Source organism: Poromitra crassiceps, assembly GCF_964638095.1.
Source record: "Poromitra crassiceps genome assembly, chromosome: 1".
In the NCBI taxonomy this organism is placed as follows: Eukaryota; Metazoa; Chordata; class Actinopteri; order Beryciformes; family Melamphaidae; genus Poromitra; species Poromitra crassiceps.
This window is the reverse complement of record NC_139623.1, coordinates 80,742,319-80,760,690: the sequence shown is the minus strand read 5'-3', so window position 1 is coordinate 80,760,690 and position 18,372 is coordinate 80,742,319. Positions and strand designations below refer to the sequence as shown.

Here is an 18,372-nt window from a genome sequence, read left to right as displayed (position 1 = left end):
TTTCTTATTTATGGAATCAGATGGAGCTTCCTCTTATATTTGTAAAGTTCAATCATCATGTAAAGGCCTATTAAATGTCCAGGTTCCCCTACATTTGAATAGGTGTGGTGGGTTTCTGCCTTAACTCATTCACCGCCAAAGACGTCTTTGACGTGTTATCAGAAATAGCCCTCGCCGCCAATGACGTGTTTGACGTGTTTTTGTTTTTATTACTGCAGCGCTTAGTTCAAACACTTCCCCAGCCTGTGACACAGACACAGGTCCCTATCCTCAAAGTCAAGCCGACAGCACGTTATCAAACACATACCGCAGCTGTTGTTTGAAACGAGGAAGAAGGAGGAAAGGAGGAAAAACAGAGAAACGCGCTTCCTTGTAGAGAGGAAAAAACGCCATTGAAACGCCCCTCGGCGCGCTGCACTGCTGCCTTGCTGCAGGGCGAACCTGGATTGCCTAGTCAAACCCGTGACGAACATGATCGATCCGGTTCCAGCAGCGCCTGGTCCCAAAGCCAAGCCGGACCCGTTCCTGTGTCGTGTCGCAGCATTCGTCCCAGCCCGAACGAGATGAGGAAAACGAGCAGAGGCAGAGGCTAGACGCTGATCTCAAACCAGTTAGGTGTTCCCCTCCTATGCTAATTTGCGGGGGGAGGAGGTGCGATACAGCAGCAGCTGTGGACAGAACTCTCTCTCTCTGTGTGTGTGTGTGTGTGTGTGTGTGTGTGTGTGTGTGTGTGTGCGTGTGCATGTGTGTGTGTGTGTGTGTGTGTCTGTGTGTGTCTGTCTGTCTGTCTGTCTGTCTGTCTGCACACTCACTCACACTGAGCAAACTGTATTGTTGAATGTAAAAAAAGCACTTCATATATATATATATATATATATATTTTTTTTGTCATTTGTGTCATAATGAATAATATTTACATGTCTGATGTCAATACAGTTCAAAATAAAAGAATTGAGAGCGAGTTCTGCCTGAGATTGTGTGCTGTACATAAATGCCATTTTCTGCAATTTCTTTTCTCAGAGAGACCTTTTTGGTGAAAACAGGGTGTATATAAATGGCTATAAGTAGAGTACAGAACATGCTAAAAGCTCACTTTTTTTTCCTGGTGAACCCAGAGACGTACATCTTCATTTTGAGGTATTGCAAATCACTTTGGTGCTAATAGATAATTTACTGTGGGTCTTGAAAGATGACCAACAATTATGAAAATCTTTGGCCTGTGCTAAATATTGGCAGTCCTAAACTGGCCATGAATGAGTTAAACAGCTGCTAATCCACCTAAAAGAATTTCATTAGTCTGGGTTTCAATGAAGAGTTTCCCACTGGCTTTTCCACCCTAACACCAAAAACGCTCTGTGGGAAACACTCAATACTTCTCTCAATAATTCTATTCTAATTCTATTTTGAATGAAAGTGATCACATTTAACCCCTTGGAGTCTGCTTAGACCAGCGGGTCCCAACCCTTTTTGAGTCAAGGGCCACTTGAAAATCTCAAAAATGTTTGTGGCCCACATCTGACTGTAAACAGTACGGAGGCCAAATAATGCGTTCTCAGAGCACTTCTTATTTTAATGATAGAAGGAGCTGTCCATCAGCACCACACAGAAATCACAAAGTAAAAGTGAGGGGCTGTCTGCCAATAGGCTAATTAACAAATAATTGATTACAAATTAAATAGCGTATGATTCAACAATGGGGGAATGCATTCTTATACATAATAATAGTCATTTCTTTCTTTGTTTCTTTTTCATGAAGATCGTAATGTTTGCAAATGATTTGTGGCCCACTTGCAATACCTTTGCGGTCCACCAGTGTGCCCGGCCCACGGGTTGGGAATGGTTGGCTTAGACATATAGACCAAATCACCGTGACGTCACCATGTAAACAACATTTACTTCTGGGTACCACTTCGGGAAGGCGCCAGGTTTAAATTTGCGTGTTGTCAAATAAATGCTGTCAAACTCTCGTTGTTTTCGGCCGACTACTTTCAATTTAAATGTTCAAACGGTTGGTAAACATGCTTGTCTGACCTATCTAGCCTTTCTCTGTGTTTGTTTTATGTAGTGTTAGCTAGCTAATAACGTTTGTTTACAACTGTCAAACTCGCTGTTTTTTTGCAGACTCGTTAACGTTACGTTACAGACAGAGGCTACTGACGCCGCTCGGATACAGCTCGGAACCCGGATGTTGTAGCTGTAGTAAGCCTGTGCCGCCGAATCCAGAGTTCTCTTTGCTCATGTTTGCCCTTTGCAGAGGGAATTTAGAATAATCCAAATCTTGACCCGCTCTTTATGGTCACTGGACACCCAACAACACAACACGAATGAACCATTTTTGTCTTCTTTGTCTGTTTTTGTCTTCAACACGTCAGTTTGTGCGGAGGTAAGCGGAACCAGGGGTAACGGGAAGTAAATGTAAACATCCCCGCTGATTTGGTCTATAGACTACTTGATCACTGTTGTTGTGACTGCAGCAGTCAGGCACACCTGACATTAATCAGTTCATCCAACAGTGTAGGACAGGAAACCAAACTGCCCTACTCATTTCAGGAAGTAGTGGAGTTGTGCAAGTAGTCTATTGGCACAAAACAGAAACACCGTAGTCGTCATGCTGTGGTAAGATATTTGCTACTTGTAGAGTTCTTCATATACCAACTTTTTCTTCCTTGTAATTTTGCTACTGACAGCATAAAATCCTAAGTGTTTCCATATAGCTTTTTTTTTAAATGACTCAGCATGAATAATTCTGTCAAACTCAGCGCTAGTCCTCCATTACTGTGCTGGGGTGGGGGGAAACTACTCCGTCTATTTTGATGTGATGGGGATCATCACTACCAAGCATGCATGTTCCACACCGCACACAGTGAGGGGAAACCAACCGTTTCAAACTTCTAACTGCACATTCAAATGTTCAGTGTATCTCACAGAATTCAAAATCCATCCTACATTCTAAAAGTGACTGATTTGCTAAGTAAAGTAATAGGATTCAGCAGGGCAAAAATATACGACTAGAAGCGAATATAAGAATATAATATGAAGCACACAAATAAAATATTAGGTAGGCAGGAAAAACCATAAAAACAGTAAAAGTAATCAAAATAACAAAACAACAATATAGAATATAAACAATTGTGGGGTATGTTGCCAACAATTTCAGTACAGCAAATACGAGACTGACCTCCAAGTGGATACGAACCAAGATGTCGTTTTTACAAGCAGCTGAATACGACCTGAAATCACGTTTCAACGTTAAGCGACCTCTAGCGTTCGCGTGAATAACAGCCCTGTCTCAGAGTTGGGTAAAATTATAACCTGGTGCGAGATTTGAACCTGGGGCCGGTGGCTTGAAAGTCACCTGTTGTAAGCACTCGGCTATCCGTTTATTGCTATCCCTACCCCGAACCCAATACCTAACCCTAACCAACTCACCACCCCTACCTGCCTTTCCCCTCACCTTTCCCAGGTCCAACACCTCCAGCTGAGACCCCCCTCCAGAACCTCGCGCACCAGTCGGACCTGCGCACCCCACTCTTAATTCTTTGTCAGCTCGTTTTTTGTAATAAAAGTCACTAAAAGTCGCTTTTTCATCTTGCTTTCAACTTGCTTTTGTGCGGAAGTAGTGTAGTACTTTTTCTCTGCCACTGAGGGGTGCTAGTCTAGCATACGTGATACGTGGGTGGTATTGCACTGCTACGTGAGGGTCGTATAAGTTGGAGGACATGTTGGCAGATACACGTGTGCAGTAGTTGGTATATAATGTGTAGGGATGCATGATATTGGATTTTTTTGTGTGCCAATATCTGATATGTTGATATTTTTCAACTTAGAACTTAGTCAAACCTGGTTTGACTCTGAAGAAGACGCAGTGCGCCTGAAAACGTCAGTTCTATTGCACCTTATTAAAATCATTTTAAGTGATTTTGTGTGCTCCAGTCCTCTCTTTGGGTTCAGTCTTTATTGAAGCTGCCCATTGAACTGTTTCCGATATTTTCCAACTCTTTTGGCTGATTGATGCCGATACATGCACGCATTTTCCCCACCAAATTTCAGAGAACATCAAGGGCCCTATCTTCGTACGCCGCTATCATTTGCGCTGCGTTTGCGCGCCTCTTATTGCTATCTTCCCAGCGTCTTAAGCTATCATCTGCCTCCACCGTCCAGTTTTGCGCTGGGATGACACAGGTGTAGGCGTGGCCCAGGCGTGTCCGTGGGCCTCTAGCCTATCATGTGTCTCGGGCAAGTGTCATTTAGCACTCTGGGGAAGATACCGTCGGTATGTGCCGAGCGCAAAGAGAGGTTTTGGCGTTGCCCGTTCCAAAATAGGCGTTCCAGCGCAATGTGTTAGAAAAAGGGGCCTTGGGTTCTCTCAATTTTAACGCCAGGAAATACAGTAGCTGGTCTTAGCGCAAACAACCCCACTACGCCAGGCGTATGCCTGAGCGCAGACAGTATTCTCCGCCGCAGTGCAAGAAATCCTTGCTTGATTTGATTTGATTTACTTTATTGTCCACCTTAGTGGAAATGTGTCTTTGGCTTCTCTTCACAGCACATACAGTATGTTACATATTGTGCACAATCAGCACACCATAAAACATAGAGAACATAGAACATACATCATACATGGATAGGCCCATTATGCACGGCTAGTGCGCGGACACACTTCCCTCCTCAGAATGCCACGTTGATTTTCAACTTACCTACACTGCAGAAAAAAACACCTTGATTTAACAATGAGAATTCGTTTGTCATGGTTTTGTGCGAAAAAGTGATTTGCGTTTTGAATTGGCAGTTTGTGTTCGGCTAGTGTGCCATGTCCTGAAGGGGGGTCTCCCCGGAGAAGGTGTGAGCTGGGCCGGGTAGGCAGGCCGGGCTGCTCGGTGCACAGGGTGGGTAGAGGCACTGTCGAGGCACCGAGGCAGCGCTGTGCGTGGTCCCGCGGATCGAAATCAGTTTCTGGCAGCAAATCACTTTCTGACACAACACCGGCCAGTAGGCTATACAGTAACCATTAATAGTATACAGTAACCTCTCTCCCTGCACCATTGCACCATGCAACAATAGCTTAACCCGAGTGGACAATTCTGGTATAGGCTATGGTAAATAGGCTAGAATTAAAATCTGACGCATCCCTACCCTATTAACACGTTGAGTGCCAAGGACGAGATATCTCGGCTTACATAATCCAACCGTTGAGTGCCAAGGACGAGATATCTCGGCTTACATAAACATTTTTTTTTTTGGACGGTGGGACATCGATCAACCCCTTTTACGTCTCCTATACCACTATTGGAGGAAGAGAATGTGTATAATCTATTTTACCGACCACTAAGTGGCGACAGTGCCCTCCAGACAGAGAGAAAGCCGAGCAAAAAACAGCCACGGGTCCGCGGGAGAAAGCCATTCTAATTTTCAAGGAAATAGCTGGGCGAAAACTCTTTCGATTTCACACACACACACACACACACACACACACACACACACGCGCACACACACACACTCGAGTACCTTTGCGCATTAATAAGACCAGAATCGCAAAAGCTTCTTCAAAGCTCTCAGCCGACACCTCAAGAAACGAACGAGCCCCTTTTACAGTAATCCAGACTGCCCGAGAGCGCCAGCAGGAGCCAGCAGCAGCAGCACAGACGGAGGGAGGAGTTTGGAGACACACACACACACAAACACACACACACACACACACACACACACACACACACACAATACAGTATACAGACTTGCCCAAGGGCACCCATAATCACAGGCACGTGAGGTGGTTCTAAAAATCCATTTATCTCAAAACTCTCTGAAAATCTCTGAAACCATGCTGTACTCAACGGCTAATATCTACATAACTACTAACTCTACAAACTAACTCTTTTAGACAGAGAAAGCACACATTCTATTAGTTCTTTTTAGATGATTGGTGTTCACGAAGTCTTAACAGAAAAGAATCCTCGGCTCTTGTAAAATGAGCCAGAATCCTCAAAAAAAAAACTGGCACAACCTACCTACAGCATTGAAAAAAGGGCTGGCAGTCAATGTGTTAAAGAAACAAATATTTTTAAATGTGTATGTTATAGCCTATATGAGCGAAACAACTAATTAAAAGGCTACTAATTACAAAAGCATCAATTGTTGTTACGAATCCGAACTGGTTCATCCTCCAATTCTCTCTTCCCTCTCTCTCTCTCTTTTTTCTCTCTCTCTCTCTCACTCTGTCACTCTGCTTGCACTGAGCAAGAAAGAAGCTGCTGCCTGTCACAGACGTGCAGGCGGTGACGCTGTGGCTTTTAAGGGGAGTGATCTCAACTTGTGGTGAATCCTGTTATGGGCATAAACACGCCTATTGGGGTTTGCGCTGAGATGATGTGAAACGCAGCAGCCCGACACGCCCACAATTAGGGCTTTGCGCAGCGCTATTCCAGCGCAAAAACTGGCGCTGACACAAAATGACCGCCATTGGGAAGACAGGGCCCCAAGTCTCTCCTGTAGTGGAAGTAACACATTATTATGCCTACTCTTATTGTGATGGCCCACTGGCAGATGCAGACATAAATACAATGCTTTTCAAAATGTACACATTCAAAAACTACTTCAACTTAAGTTATGTAAAATATGCCATATTTTTATTTATGTAAAATGTTCTTCCAAACAAAGTGGTAACATTCATTAATTAATTCCTTTCATTCAGTCAGTCATTCAAGGCTTTAGTCGAGCATCGAGCATTTGGGCATAATTAAAGTGTCATTTGATTGGCCTGTCACATGGGCAGAAATGTTTCTTTCAGGCCGATGACAATATTTCCTTGTAAAGCCTTTATCGGGCCGATACGGATGGCATGCCGATACCATTGTGCATCCCTAATAATGTGTGTATGCGCATATTTGCTCTGTAGTATTCCATATGGTGTGCTAACACTATAAGTACAGTTTAATTCTAAGTCTCTGTACAGTAGGCTGCTTTCAAAATGGCAGATTGTTGCCGCTGAACCCCACCCACCCATCAGCACCTCTCTGGGGGATTTGGGATGGCGGGTGGGGGGGGCGGGCTTACTTGACATCCCATCAGTTGGCAGCACACTAGCAAGTAGGCCATGAGCCTTTTTTCTGTCTTTGATTACACTAAGTGCACAGAGGCCAGATGCGACCCAGCCCCATCATCTGTCGGCTTCGCCTCTATTGACTGAAGGAGAAAGAGGAGGAGGTGGAGGAGGAGGAGGAGGGGGAGGGCGAGGGGCGGGTGGGGGCGGTAGCTTGGTTTGGGTTGGGGGTGTGGGGGGGGGGCGCACTTGGCTCCCATCCCTCCAAAAATAAAGCCATTGTTCTTCATTACTGCTGACGGGGTGATGGGGTGGGGGGGGGGCGCACAGGGCGAGAGTGGCAAACATTCAGGTCCCATTCCCGTTTTCTATCGCCAAGGCCGCTACTGGACTTGACAGAGACGAGTGCCAAGCCCAGTTTCACAAGGGGCTCGACCAGCCCAGTCAGTGTCCAACACATTGTGACATAATGTTGCAAAGTTGGTCGTAACTCTGTGACATAATGTAACAACGTTGGTCGTAACTCTGTGACATAATGTAACAACGTTGGTCGTAACTCTGTGACATAATGTAACAGCGTTGGTCGTAACTCTGTGACATAATGTAACAACGTTGGTCGTAACTCTGTGACATAATGTAACAGCGTTGGTTGTAACTTTGTGACATAGTGTAACATTGGTCGTAACTTCGTCTTTAACCGTAACCCAAACCATAACCCTAACCTTACAACCCCTTCTCACTCCCAGGGCTTCAAGATTGCCCCGCTTTGTCAGTACCCCTCCACAGCTCCAGCACAGACACCGACGGCTCCAGCACAGACACCGGCTCAACAGCTTCCCGCTCAGCCGTGGCTGTATTCGCCTCGCCTGTCTAACCGCCACCAAAATCTCTCTCCTTTGACAGTCTGGTGATGCGAGGCTAGTCTCAAATATGAGTTTCAAGAATTCTTCAATACAGCATGATGCTCATTTTGTAAATTATGGTCACATTTAGAGTAAAATATACGATAAAGTGGACCATGTTTCGGGGGCGTGATTGACAGGTTGCCTGTCCAATGACCAATAGGCGGTACTGCAGCTATGTCTGAAAAAAACAAGATTGCGACAGTCAAAATGCCAAAGTAAAGGCTTCAAAACCGGATTCCACAAACCAATGGGTGATGTCATGGTATAGCTACTTAGCTACGTCCATATTTTAATCAGTCTATGATGTAAACTCTGCTGTGAAAGACAGCAATAACCATCTCCAGTTCTTATACTCCTGTCCACTAGGCCTGCGCTGGGGGATGATGTGCAGAGTTGAGCAAAATAAGTTCAATAAACTGCATTTTTCTTTAACTATTTGAACTCTGGCAGAGCTGAAATCCACATAATAGATAGGGCTGGGCGATATGACCAAAATCTCATATCCCGATATAGGTAATTTCATATCCCGATACCGATATATATCACGATATAGCTTATTTTCTGTAAATTCAATTAATAGTTTATATAAAATGACCACATGGCCATTTATTTATGTAGCAGTTAAACCAGTTAAAATGTTGTCAAACCTCACAAAGGATACATGCATTCAGAATACAGATAAGCATGGCTATTCTTTACAACACAAATAATAATAAGTAGTTGCAGGGCAGTAGAATGAAACACAAACTGAACCACACCACCAGTTCGATTTTCAAAGATTACATTAGAGCAAAACGGGTAGAATAAAAGTTATTTAGCCTATAGTTCAGTCCAGTTCTCTCAGTTCGTTTATAAAGGAACAAAAATGCTCCACTTCGGGATTTCCATGTTACCAGTTCAGTTCACTCAACAAAAGTACTCCACTCCGGGATTTCACGGTTATCCAACCAACACAACTCTTAAACCCAGGGAAAAAGCTATAAGCTAAAGCTAACGATAGACGTTTTGTTGTCGGCCCTCAATGGATTTCCTTGGGATGATGAGAGGATGGGAGGAGATGTTTTGCCAGGTTTAACGTTAGGAGGACACACGCAAATATGGATCAAACGCGGACTTAACACAGCGCAAATGCCTGGGTAGGCTAGGCGGACGGAGTGGAGGTAACATCTCCCTGCTCTTTAGCCTACTCACCGGCTGATTTGTGCCACTTGGGACGCAAGGGGCTTGTTGACACAGAGTCTGGTGCGTGTGTGGACTGTGGACGTGAGTAAAAAAGAAAACTGAATGAAGAAAGCACAGCGTCATCCAAATGATGGACAATATTGCCGTAAAGAGTGTGATTTGCAACACAACGATATAAACGATAGAGCATCATATGAGACGAAATACATTTTCTATCGTCCAGACGAAACATATCATCATATCGCCCAGCCCTAATAATAGATGCTTAGCTGATTAGCCCCGGCAACGTAGAATGAGTCGAACAGCTGCCTAGTTTATATAGCTTGAAAACAACAAGATGAAGAGAAGCATATAAAGTGAGGAGATATGTGCTCCACTCTCCACCCCATCATTGATGAACACTTCCTCACCCTCTGGGGCAATGTGTCGCACATTCCTGCTGAGTCCAACACTTCATGTGACCTATAGCAAGCAGGCTGTTATTAAGTGAGATTTTCCACACCCAAAAGTCCATTTGTTATGACACCGCCATTTCACACAAAAACAGCCGTCTTCTTATCCGCATTTCCCCATTAGTAGATAAAGCATTATTTCATAATATCCTATGAATCCTTGGCATTTCAAAATTCATTCGAAATTGAGCGCTGTAAATGTGAAGCACAGCTATGGTAAAAGGGTCATAACTGCATAAGCTGTTCGAGCAGGCTCAGTTTTTAAAGTGATAGGCCTCCGTCGTTGGTGCTCGTTTCTGCACTGCCCCTTCCCAGAGATCAGCCGTCACTGCTCATGCTAATTAGCCGGCTCTTGTATTTCTAATTAACCGAAAACACTAAATGCATCACTTCCTGTGTGCCGGCGGGGTTTTCCTAGGAAAGAGCTACCGGACATCTGATGTTTACAACAGCAAATGTAAAGGCTTTAATGACCTGGCTATAGGTTCATCATTATATGGTGTTATATCAAAAGTAATATAAAGAAAGAGAGTCGCACACTCAAAAATTATCCTCTGCTGTGTTTAATACTGTATATATATATATACCCTGACGAAGGCATATTCTGTGAAAATGCTGGGATCATTTTTGAGTGTGCGAGTCTTTCTCTATATTATTTTTGATGTTTCGTTAGTCTGCACCTCTTTTTGGCTGTGCTCCACTCTGTATTATGTTATCTCAAAAGTAGCCAAAAAAAGGGGACATTTATATGAAGATCTGAGATTATTAGGCTACTTTAATAGCTAATATCAGTTAGCCAACCTTTTATCCTATTGTGTCGGGATCATAATGAAAATCCATCCTTTAATAAGAGAAGAAAAGTCGCCTATCTCTATTCTATTATCTGATATGAATGGGTGGAAATCATAAGCTTAGGCTATATGAATGGGGGAAATCATAGTGCTCTATCAATGGTAGGCGGCCTATTTATTTATTTTCAACTGATAAATGTTATCTCTTGAGTTACACTGAATCCACTCTGAGCCCTTTGAAACGTGAGTGATGGCAATCTAATGCAGTGGACTGTGAATGCTCTCTCATGAATCGATTTCATTTGGAGCACTTGTGTGATTTGATGACAGTATGAGAGGTGAGCGCGAAGCGCGTGCCAAAATGCAACTTATAACGGGGCAAAATAAATGAATGCACCCTTCTCTGGGCCCGGCTGCACTGCAACCCTTGGCCCTCATGGCAGCAACTTCATTCATTTTCTATAGAAAGAGAAAAAGGCACATCCTGCAATGCTCAGTGCACTGTAGGCCTGCTGCAGCCTGTGTGCTGGAGGTAAATAATTGATATGCTTTGTGCAAGTGTGCCCTGGCTTTGTTTGAAATCAGTGTTGCCGTTGCCACACGAGCATCGCCCAATGTCCAAAGAACACAGTTTGGTTTTAGTTTGCTGCGCTGTGGAGGTTCCTAGTTCCCAGTTTAAACCCACATGAGCAGCATGGAGAAAAACACGCTCATCATCACTGTGCATCCATCTCAGTGGATAAATCATTTGCATTAAGCCTGGAAGATAATCCACAATCATGCATTAAAATCCCCCTCTGTCATTCTCATCATAAGAGGCACCATCTCAGCATAAAAATGGTAATATTCTTGGAAAGAGTATAGGCTACTGAATAAGTTGCCAATACATCAGAACTCAACATTATTGTGTAATGTGATTCGACATAATGGATTAAAGGGAGTGAAGCGACACAAGACAAGAGGATTGCTGATTCATCCGAAACCCATCAAAGCAGCAAAAACCCATAGAAACAGTTGTTATATAATAATGAGCTAAGCTATATGGACCTGTCTCAAGCCTGCGTGTGTGCGTCGTTGAGGGGAGGGGTGGGGGGGTGCATTAGAGCTCCTACTAGCTTTACTCCATCTTCATCACGTCTTTGTGGACTGTAGCATCTCTTGAGCAGATCGTGACTAAACACAGACTAGAAGAGGTACAAAACGTAACACTTTCCCCATGCAGCTCATCTCACTCAGTTCGGTCAATAAACGTGGGTGCGCATGCTGCGCAGCCCGCCGCCAAGTCACGCATTATGACACATTGGCAACAACAACACAGCTCCTTTCTCCCCAAAGCGTGCAAATACAGGTCGCGATTTGTACCGACCCACATCCTGAAGCCATGCGACTCAGACCCGTTCACCCGAACAACCCTTTCAATTGTTCCATGCATGCAGCATGACGCTACTGCAAATCCAGAACCAATGCCTGATGTTCTCAGAGAACGTCGCCCCACCAAACTCCATTCTAAACTCTGGCAAATGCATGTTGCCTTTTGTGTCGGCAAACGTGCATACGCGGTAGAACACCTTTTAAGACATTCTTGGAATTGTCATTACTACTGTTCGATTCGGCATACATTCAAAAGCTCGAATAGTACTAATTTCATTGAAATGTCCACTTTCACAACTGGTTCGCCTGTTGTTTCAAGTCTTTTCCCACCGCGTTAAAACAGCGTGATGGGTGGCAGCGCCTGAATGAGTCATGTTAATTGATAGATTAAAACTGAAAGAACGTCCGCTTGGCGGATAATTTATCAACCGAATTCACACAAAAGAAAAGCAACTATTTGTTAAATGCATTAAGTTATGTTTGATCATGTAGGCTATGTGCGTTTCGTTTGCCATAAGCAGGAGAGCATTCAATTGCTAGGGTTTTGAATGGAGTTTACGGTAGCGTTCTCTCCATACAATAAAGAACGATCCACGGTATCAGATTTGCAGCAAATCCCACTTAAACGCACCGCCGTTTTCACTGGGAAAAACAGAGTTCTGAACACCGTGCCACTAAAGTAACCAGGCTAAGAGAAGGGGAGGAAACGGCCAGCTACTCATTAAATTAAGGATTTCACATGAATCTCTCCATCCTCAGTGACTGAGGATGCTTCGTGACTGAGGGAAGGCTATTTTCTCTTTCAAAACAGCAGCATGATTTACGGTTATTGGAGTTGCCAAGATGTGTAACGGGCAAAGCGAGTCTAATGATGAGCTGACCAAAGTGATTTGTAGACATATTGCGAGGAGGCAGCACATAAACATCTGTAACGCCTCGGCGGGCGGCTTCGATACACGGCAGACACACAACACGCATGAGTCTTCTCTTTCTGACTTGTCCTAAAATCCAACTTTACGGACTGTTAGCTTTTCCCCTTACTCAACAACAACAGCATGCATCCACATACTCCGCCGAGCAGAGCACGTCCAAAAGAAGCTTTGCCCTGGACACACTGATCAAAACAAAAGACATAACGTTGCTCCCCCATCGATGGCAATCTGAGAAGAAAGTGCGTAGCCTCCCTCCCGTTAAAAGATCACAGGAAAATGACCTACCTTTGTGAAGAGCCGCTGGAAACATGAATAAAAACAGAATAGTAGCTTGAGAGCCGCTGCCAGTGATCGCCATGTTGGACACCTGCTTCAGTATGGCAGAGAGAGGCTGCAGCTTCACCTAACCCGCTTCAGCTAATGAGATGCATGAGAGGGAGGGCGCACTTTAGGCTGCTACACTCGTTAACGTGAGGAGTTTTTCAGGCGAAATTCAGCTCTTTTAATTAACACGTGTCACAACTCTTTGATTTGACTTTTAGACTCAATGAAAAATAAAGTTACAGCTGTTTCTTTCAGTAGGTTTTGTGCAGGGGTGGGGGGCATTTCAAGACAGGGTTAAATGGTCTTTAGTTAATTTTTTTTATTTTTTATAGGCTACAGTAGCATATTTGTAGCCTATGTTTATAGCTTTGTGTAATTAGTAGCCTAAACTTTTATTAACTAATTGAATAAGCATTGGCCAATACAGGGATCAGCCGAGCAGCATTTTGGTCAACAAACCGCATCACTGGGTGGCAACGGCAATGGAACCCTATGGAGCCCAAGTGGCGCGAGGCTTGTGTGTCTGACTCTAGCCGTCTCTGTTTACATTTTAAAAACTGCGACAGTTCACACAACTTTAACACGACATGCATATTGTAGCGTTCCTGGTATTTATGGAATTAGAGGCTTCTTGCTGGTACAGGGTTCTTTATTCACAGTTAGTCATATCACAACTCTTGGCGGTTGCTACACCCATAGCTAGCTAGTTGCTTCTCCTTAGGCGGTATCCGGAGACTGCCACACGCATGCTCTGTCTGACCGGAAGTCTCCCACAAGCATAGTGTTCCCCCCCAGTAACACTCCCACACATCAGTTCCTATCTGCAATCGAGACACTTCTATTGCTCACCACATTATGTGTAACTCTGGTTCGCTACATAGCCTACTCCCCGCCCAACAATAAGGCCAGCTCCCACGCTGGCACCATAACCCACACATATCCCCCTGTACCAAAACACATCCACCACTCTTCTTTTTCCTTAACACACTTTTTTTTCAACACATTTCATCCCACCACCATCTCATGCCATGTACATTATCTTTTCTTTTCTTTTACAGTCATTTCCAACCACCACCATCCTCCTATTTTTTTTCTTTTTTTTTTCTTTTAATATAACTCAAAGTCTCCAAAATGTCCTGGAGCCCGTAGCTCTCTCCGTGGCCATGTTACTCCCTGTGATTCTGCCTGTGGGGCTGACCCCACCTGCAGTGTCTCTGAGACTTCAAGTCCCTGGGTGGTGGCCGTCCGGTCATAGCCGGACGCCCCTCTCTGTGGAAACAGATTCCTTCTACCAGCACGTCTAGGTGAGACCGCTGGGCGGCTGAGATCTGGGGGAAGGGTGCACCCCCCCGGTACGGGGCCAACCTGTCCCGGTGGAGTACCTTCCTGCCACCAAGTGGCATCTGCACTCGGTACACCACCTCCCCCATTCTCTCCAGGACCCTGCATGGGCCTGTCCAGTGACAGTCCAGTTTAGGGCATCGCCCTTTCTTCCTCCGGGGCGCGTACACCCAGACCAACTCCCCCCCCCCCGGAAGTGGTTTCCCTTCGCCCTCACGTCATAGTTCCTTTTTTGTCTCATGCCCGCTTTCTCCAGCTGGCCTCGAGCAAAGTTATGAGCGGACTCTAACCGATCTTGCAGCCTCCTGGCGTACTCTCGCCCCGGGGGCGCATCCAGTGCGTCCGGTGGTTTGCCGAACGCCATTTCCGCTGTTGTCCGCAGTTCTCGGCCTAACATGAGCAGAGCGGGTGTGCAGGAGGTGGACTCTTGGGCGGCAGATCTGTAGGCCATGAGGATGAGAGGCAGGTGCGTGTCCCAGTCTTTCTGGTGCTCCTCGGTGAGGATGGCCAACTGCTTTTTCAGTGTCCGATTGAATCTCTCCACCAGGCCATCGCTCTGGGGGTGCAGTGCTGTGGTCCGCGTCTTTTTTATGTTCAGTTTCTCGCACATGGTGGCGAACACTCGTGACTCAAAGTTCCTCCCTTGGTCACTGTGGAGGGTCTCCGGTGCTCCGAACCTACTGAACATGGTGTGGCTCTCTACGTGAGTCAAAATTATGTACATACTGTAACACAAATTGAAACTGAAACCGAGACGTTACAGCTGGTTGTTAATTTTACGTGTCAGCATGCGATCACTATCATTGTTACATATAAGCCTCCGGATAAAAATACTAGCATCTACCTGTCACAACTCACCGATGTCATAAAATCTATTAAAACTAAGGAATATATTATTTTGGGTGATTTTAATCAAGACTGGAATGATAGCTCATCAAAACTGCTAAAAGTCTCTGCCACAAAGCTTGGTTTACATCAGTTAATAAAGGAACCGACTAGAATTAGTAACACTCGAAACTCTGTTCTTGACCTTATCTTTACAAATCAACCTGCTAAATATGCACTGTCTGGTGTAATTCATACTGCTATATCTGATCACTCACTTATTTATGTAATTAGAAAACCTTTCGTAACCCATAGAACCCATACTTGTCATGTTGTAAATAAAATACCAAATTCTAAATTACCCCAGTATAATACTGATATTGGCGAACTTGATTGGAGCAATGAATTGCTTCTTGAAAACCCAGAACACATTCTGAATCAGTTCTACGACAAAGTAGAGGCAACTCGGAAAAAATACATCACTACCTACAAGACACAACCCCGGCAGTCTAGAATACCATGGATAAACTTTGAAATAATGAAATTGCTAAAACAGAAGGCTCTTTCCCATAAAACATATAGGTCCTCAAAAACAGAGGAAAATAGAATTCATTTTATAGAAATTAGAAATAAATGTGCTACAGAAATTCGTAAAGCAAAGGTGGACTACTATCACAAACAAATAATTCTAACTGCTTCAAATCCCAAAGCTTTGTGGCAGACACTAAAAGTCATCACAGGTGAAAACCTAAAGAAAAAGAGTGTTACTATTCAAATCTCTTTACAAGGTATGCTCATCAGTGAGCCAGAAAGGATCGCAAATGCTTTTAATGATTATTTTATTCTGTCTGTAAAGGAACTAGCATCTAATTTTGTTACTCCTAATTATTTTCCCCCTGATGTCTCTCCTTTATATCACCAGTTCTCTTTCTCTGAGATTACACAGAGTGAATTACTTAGTATTTTCAACTCCCTGAAAAATTCACAAGCCTACGATACTCATGGTTCAAATATGTCTTTTTATAAGACACATGCTGTCAGTTTCATGCCGCTTTTTCTTCATTTGACCAATCTTTGCATTAAGACCTCTGTTTTTCCCTCTGCTTGGAAAACTGCCCAAATCACTCCCATTTATAAATCCGATGATCCCACTCTAGTGTCAAACTATAGACCAATATCCATACTCCCAGTTATATCAAAATTTTTAGAAAAAGCCATTTGTAATCAGTTAAATTCCCACTTAGAAAGCAATAACCTACTCAATGATTTTCAATTCGGTTTCCGTTCCACCCGTTCAACCATGTCAGCTTTATTATTATTTACTGAACAAATTCCTACAGCACTCAATAAAGGTCATATCACAGGAGCCATTTTTATTGATTTTCGTAAAGCCTTTGATACAGTGAACCACCAGATCCTCTTGAATAAACTTAGCACATTTCAACTTTCCTCCTCTGTGATAATGATGATCTCATCATATCTATCAAATAGGTCCCAAGTGGTTAAAATTGGTCATGTGAAATCCCCCCCTATATCATGTGATATGGGAGTCCCCCAAGGTAGCATTTTTGGTCCTTTACTTTTTCTTTTATATATTAATGATCTTCCTAAGGTTTGTAAATTTTCAAATTGTTTATTATATGCCGATGACACTGTTATCTTTTTTTCTGATCCAAACCCTAATGTCATAAATACAAAACTATCTTCTGATCTTCACCTTCTCCATGACTGGATGAAATCAAATCATCTAACTGTTAACGTCAAGAAAACTGAATGCATGTACTTTTGTTCTCCTAGAAAATCTATATCTATGTCTGACCCCATACACTTTGCAAATCACCCATTAACCATAACAGACACCTATAAATACCTTGGAGTAACACTTGATACTCACCTCACCTACAAACATCACATCAATAACCTAGTCAAAAAGGCAAATCAGAAACTATTTGTTTACAGTAAGATTAGACCATTTCTCACTGTCACTGTTTCAAATACATACCTACATGCAATTTTTCTTTCAACAATATCCTACTGTCTTCCAATCTGGTCACTTACAACAAAGGAAACCATAGAACCCGTAGCAAGACTCTACAACAGAGCATATAAAATTCATGGTAACTTTCCACCTTGGACTCACCACTGTACTGCACTCTCACACTCCTCTGCTCCAACTTTTCAGAACTATACAAAAAGTCTAGCCATTAAGTTTTATTTTATGCTAAGAAACAACTCCTCTCCAACACTTACAGCTCTACTCCCAAGACACAACACAAGACAAGAACGCATCACTAGATCAATCTCACATGCACTTATACCAGTACCGGCATACAAAAATAACTATGGACTAAGATCATTCTTCCACACATACACCAAAATTTGGAACGAGATCCCATTTCACACCAGAGAAATAACCTCTATCTCACATTTCAAAAAAGCTTACAAACAGTTGATGCTAGAAAACACCTGTATTCACTGATCCGGCTCACCCATAGGTTTTAATCTCTGTTGGTGTTGTCTTCGTATTGATGAATAAATGAATGTCTGTAAATATAATTGTTCTTGTCAGGTCTATAATACTGTATGTAGTGAAATTGAACATGTTCTTGTATAAATATTTTTTGTTTAATGTACTGCAGAACAGGAACCTGCTGAAAACCAGTTTGTAACTGAGTCAGGCCAGTTAAATGTACATGTGAAATGTCATTTTTTATCCTTTCCTGTATAAATAAAGTGAACTGAACTGAACTGAATGCCCGCCACCAGTGCGTCAAGATGTCATCGAAGTACACGACGCATTCGGTTTGGGGAATGTCTCCCAGCAGTTTCTCCATTAATCTCTCGAACGTTGCTGGTGCGTTGCACAGACCGAAACCGAGTACTCGAAACTGCCACAGCCCCCTCTCGGTGCGGAAGGCGGTCTTTGGCTTGGCATCGTCGCAGAGGGGCACCTGCCAGTACCCGCTGCGGAGGTCTAGGGATGAGAACCAGGATGACTCCCCCACCGCATCTAACAGCTCCTCGATGATGGGCAGCGGGTACGCGTCTTTTTTAGTCACTTTGTTCAGCCCCCTGTAGTCTACGCAGAATCGCATCTTTGAGCTATTTTTCTTCTTCACCAACACTACCCCCGACGCCCACGGGCTCTCTGACGGCTCAATGATCCCCGCCCGCAGCATGTTCTCTACAGCTTCGTTCGCTATGTCCCTCCGC

At 43.8% G+C, this 18,372-nt stretch overlaps 1 protein-coding gene across 1 annotated transcript in view; it reads right to left on the bottom strand.

The window, feature by feature from the left end:
- The window catches only part of cadm1a (cell adhesion molecule 1a), a gene marked incomplete at both ends in the record, with an annotated part of 848,087 nt that extends 835,060 nt beyond the window's left edge, over nt 1-13,027 (bottom strand). Inside the window, one exon of the mRNA XM_083642420.1 lies at nt 12,940-13,027. Coding sequence (XP_083498546.1) covers nt 12,940-13,027 — 88 coding nt within the window. The remainder of the gene's footprint in view (nt 1-12,939) is intronic.
- Between the last annotated feature and the right edge of the window lie 5,345 nt (nt 13,028-18,372).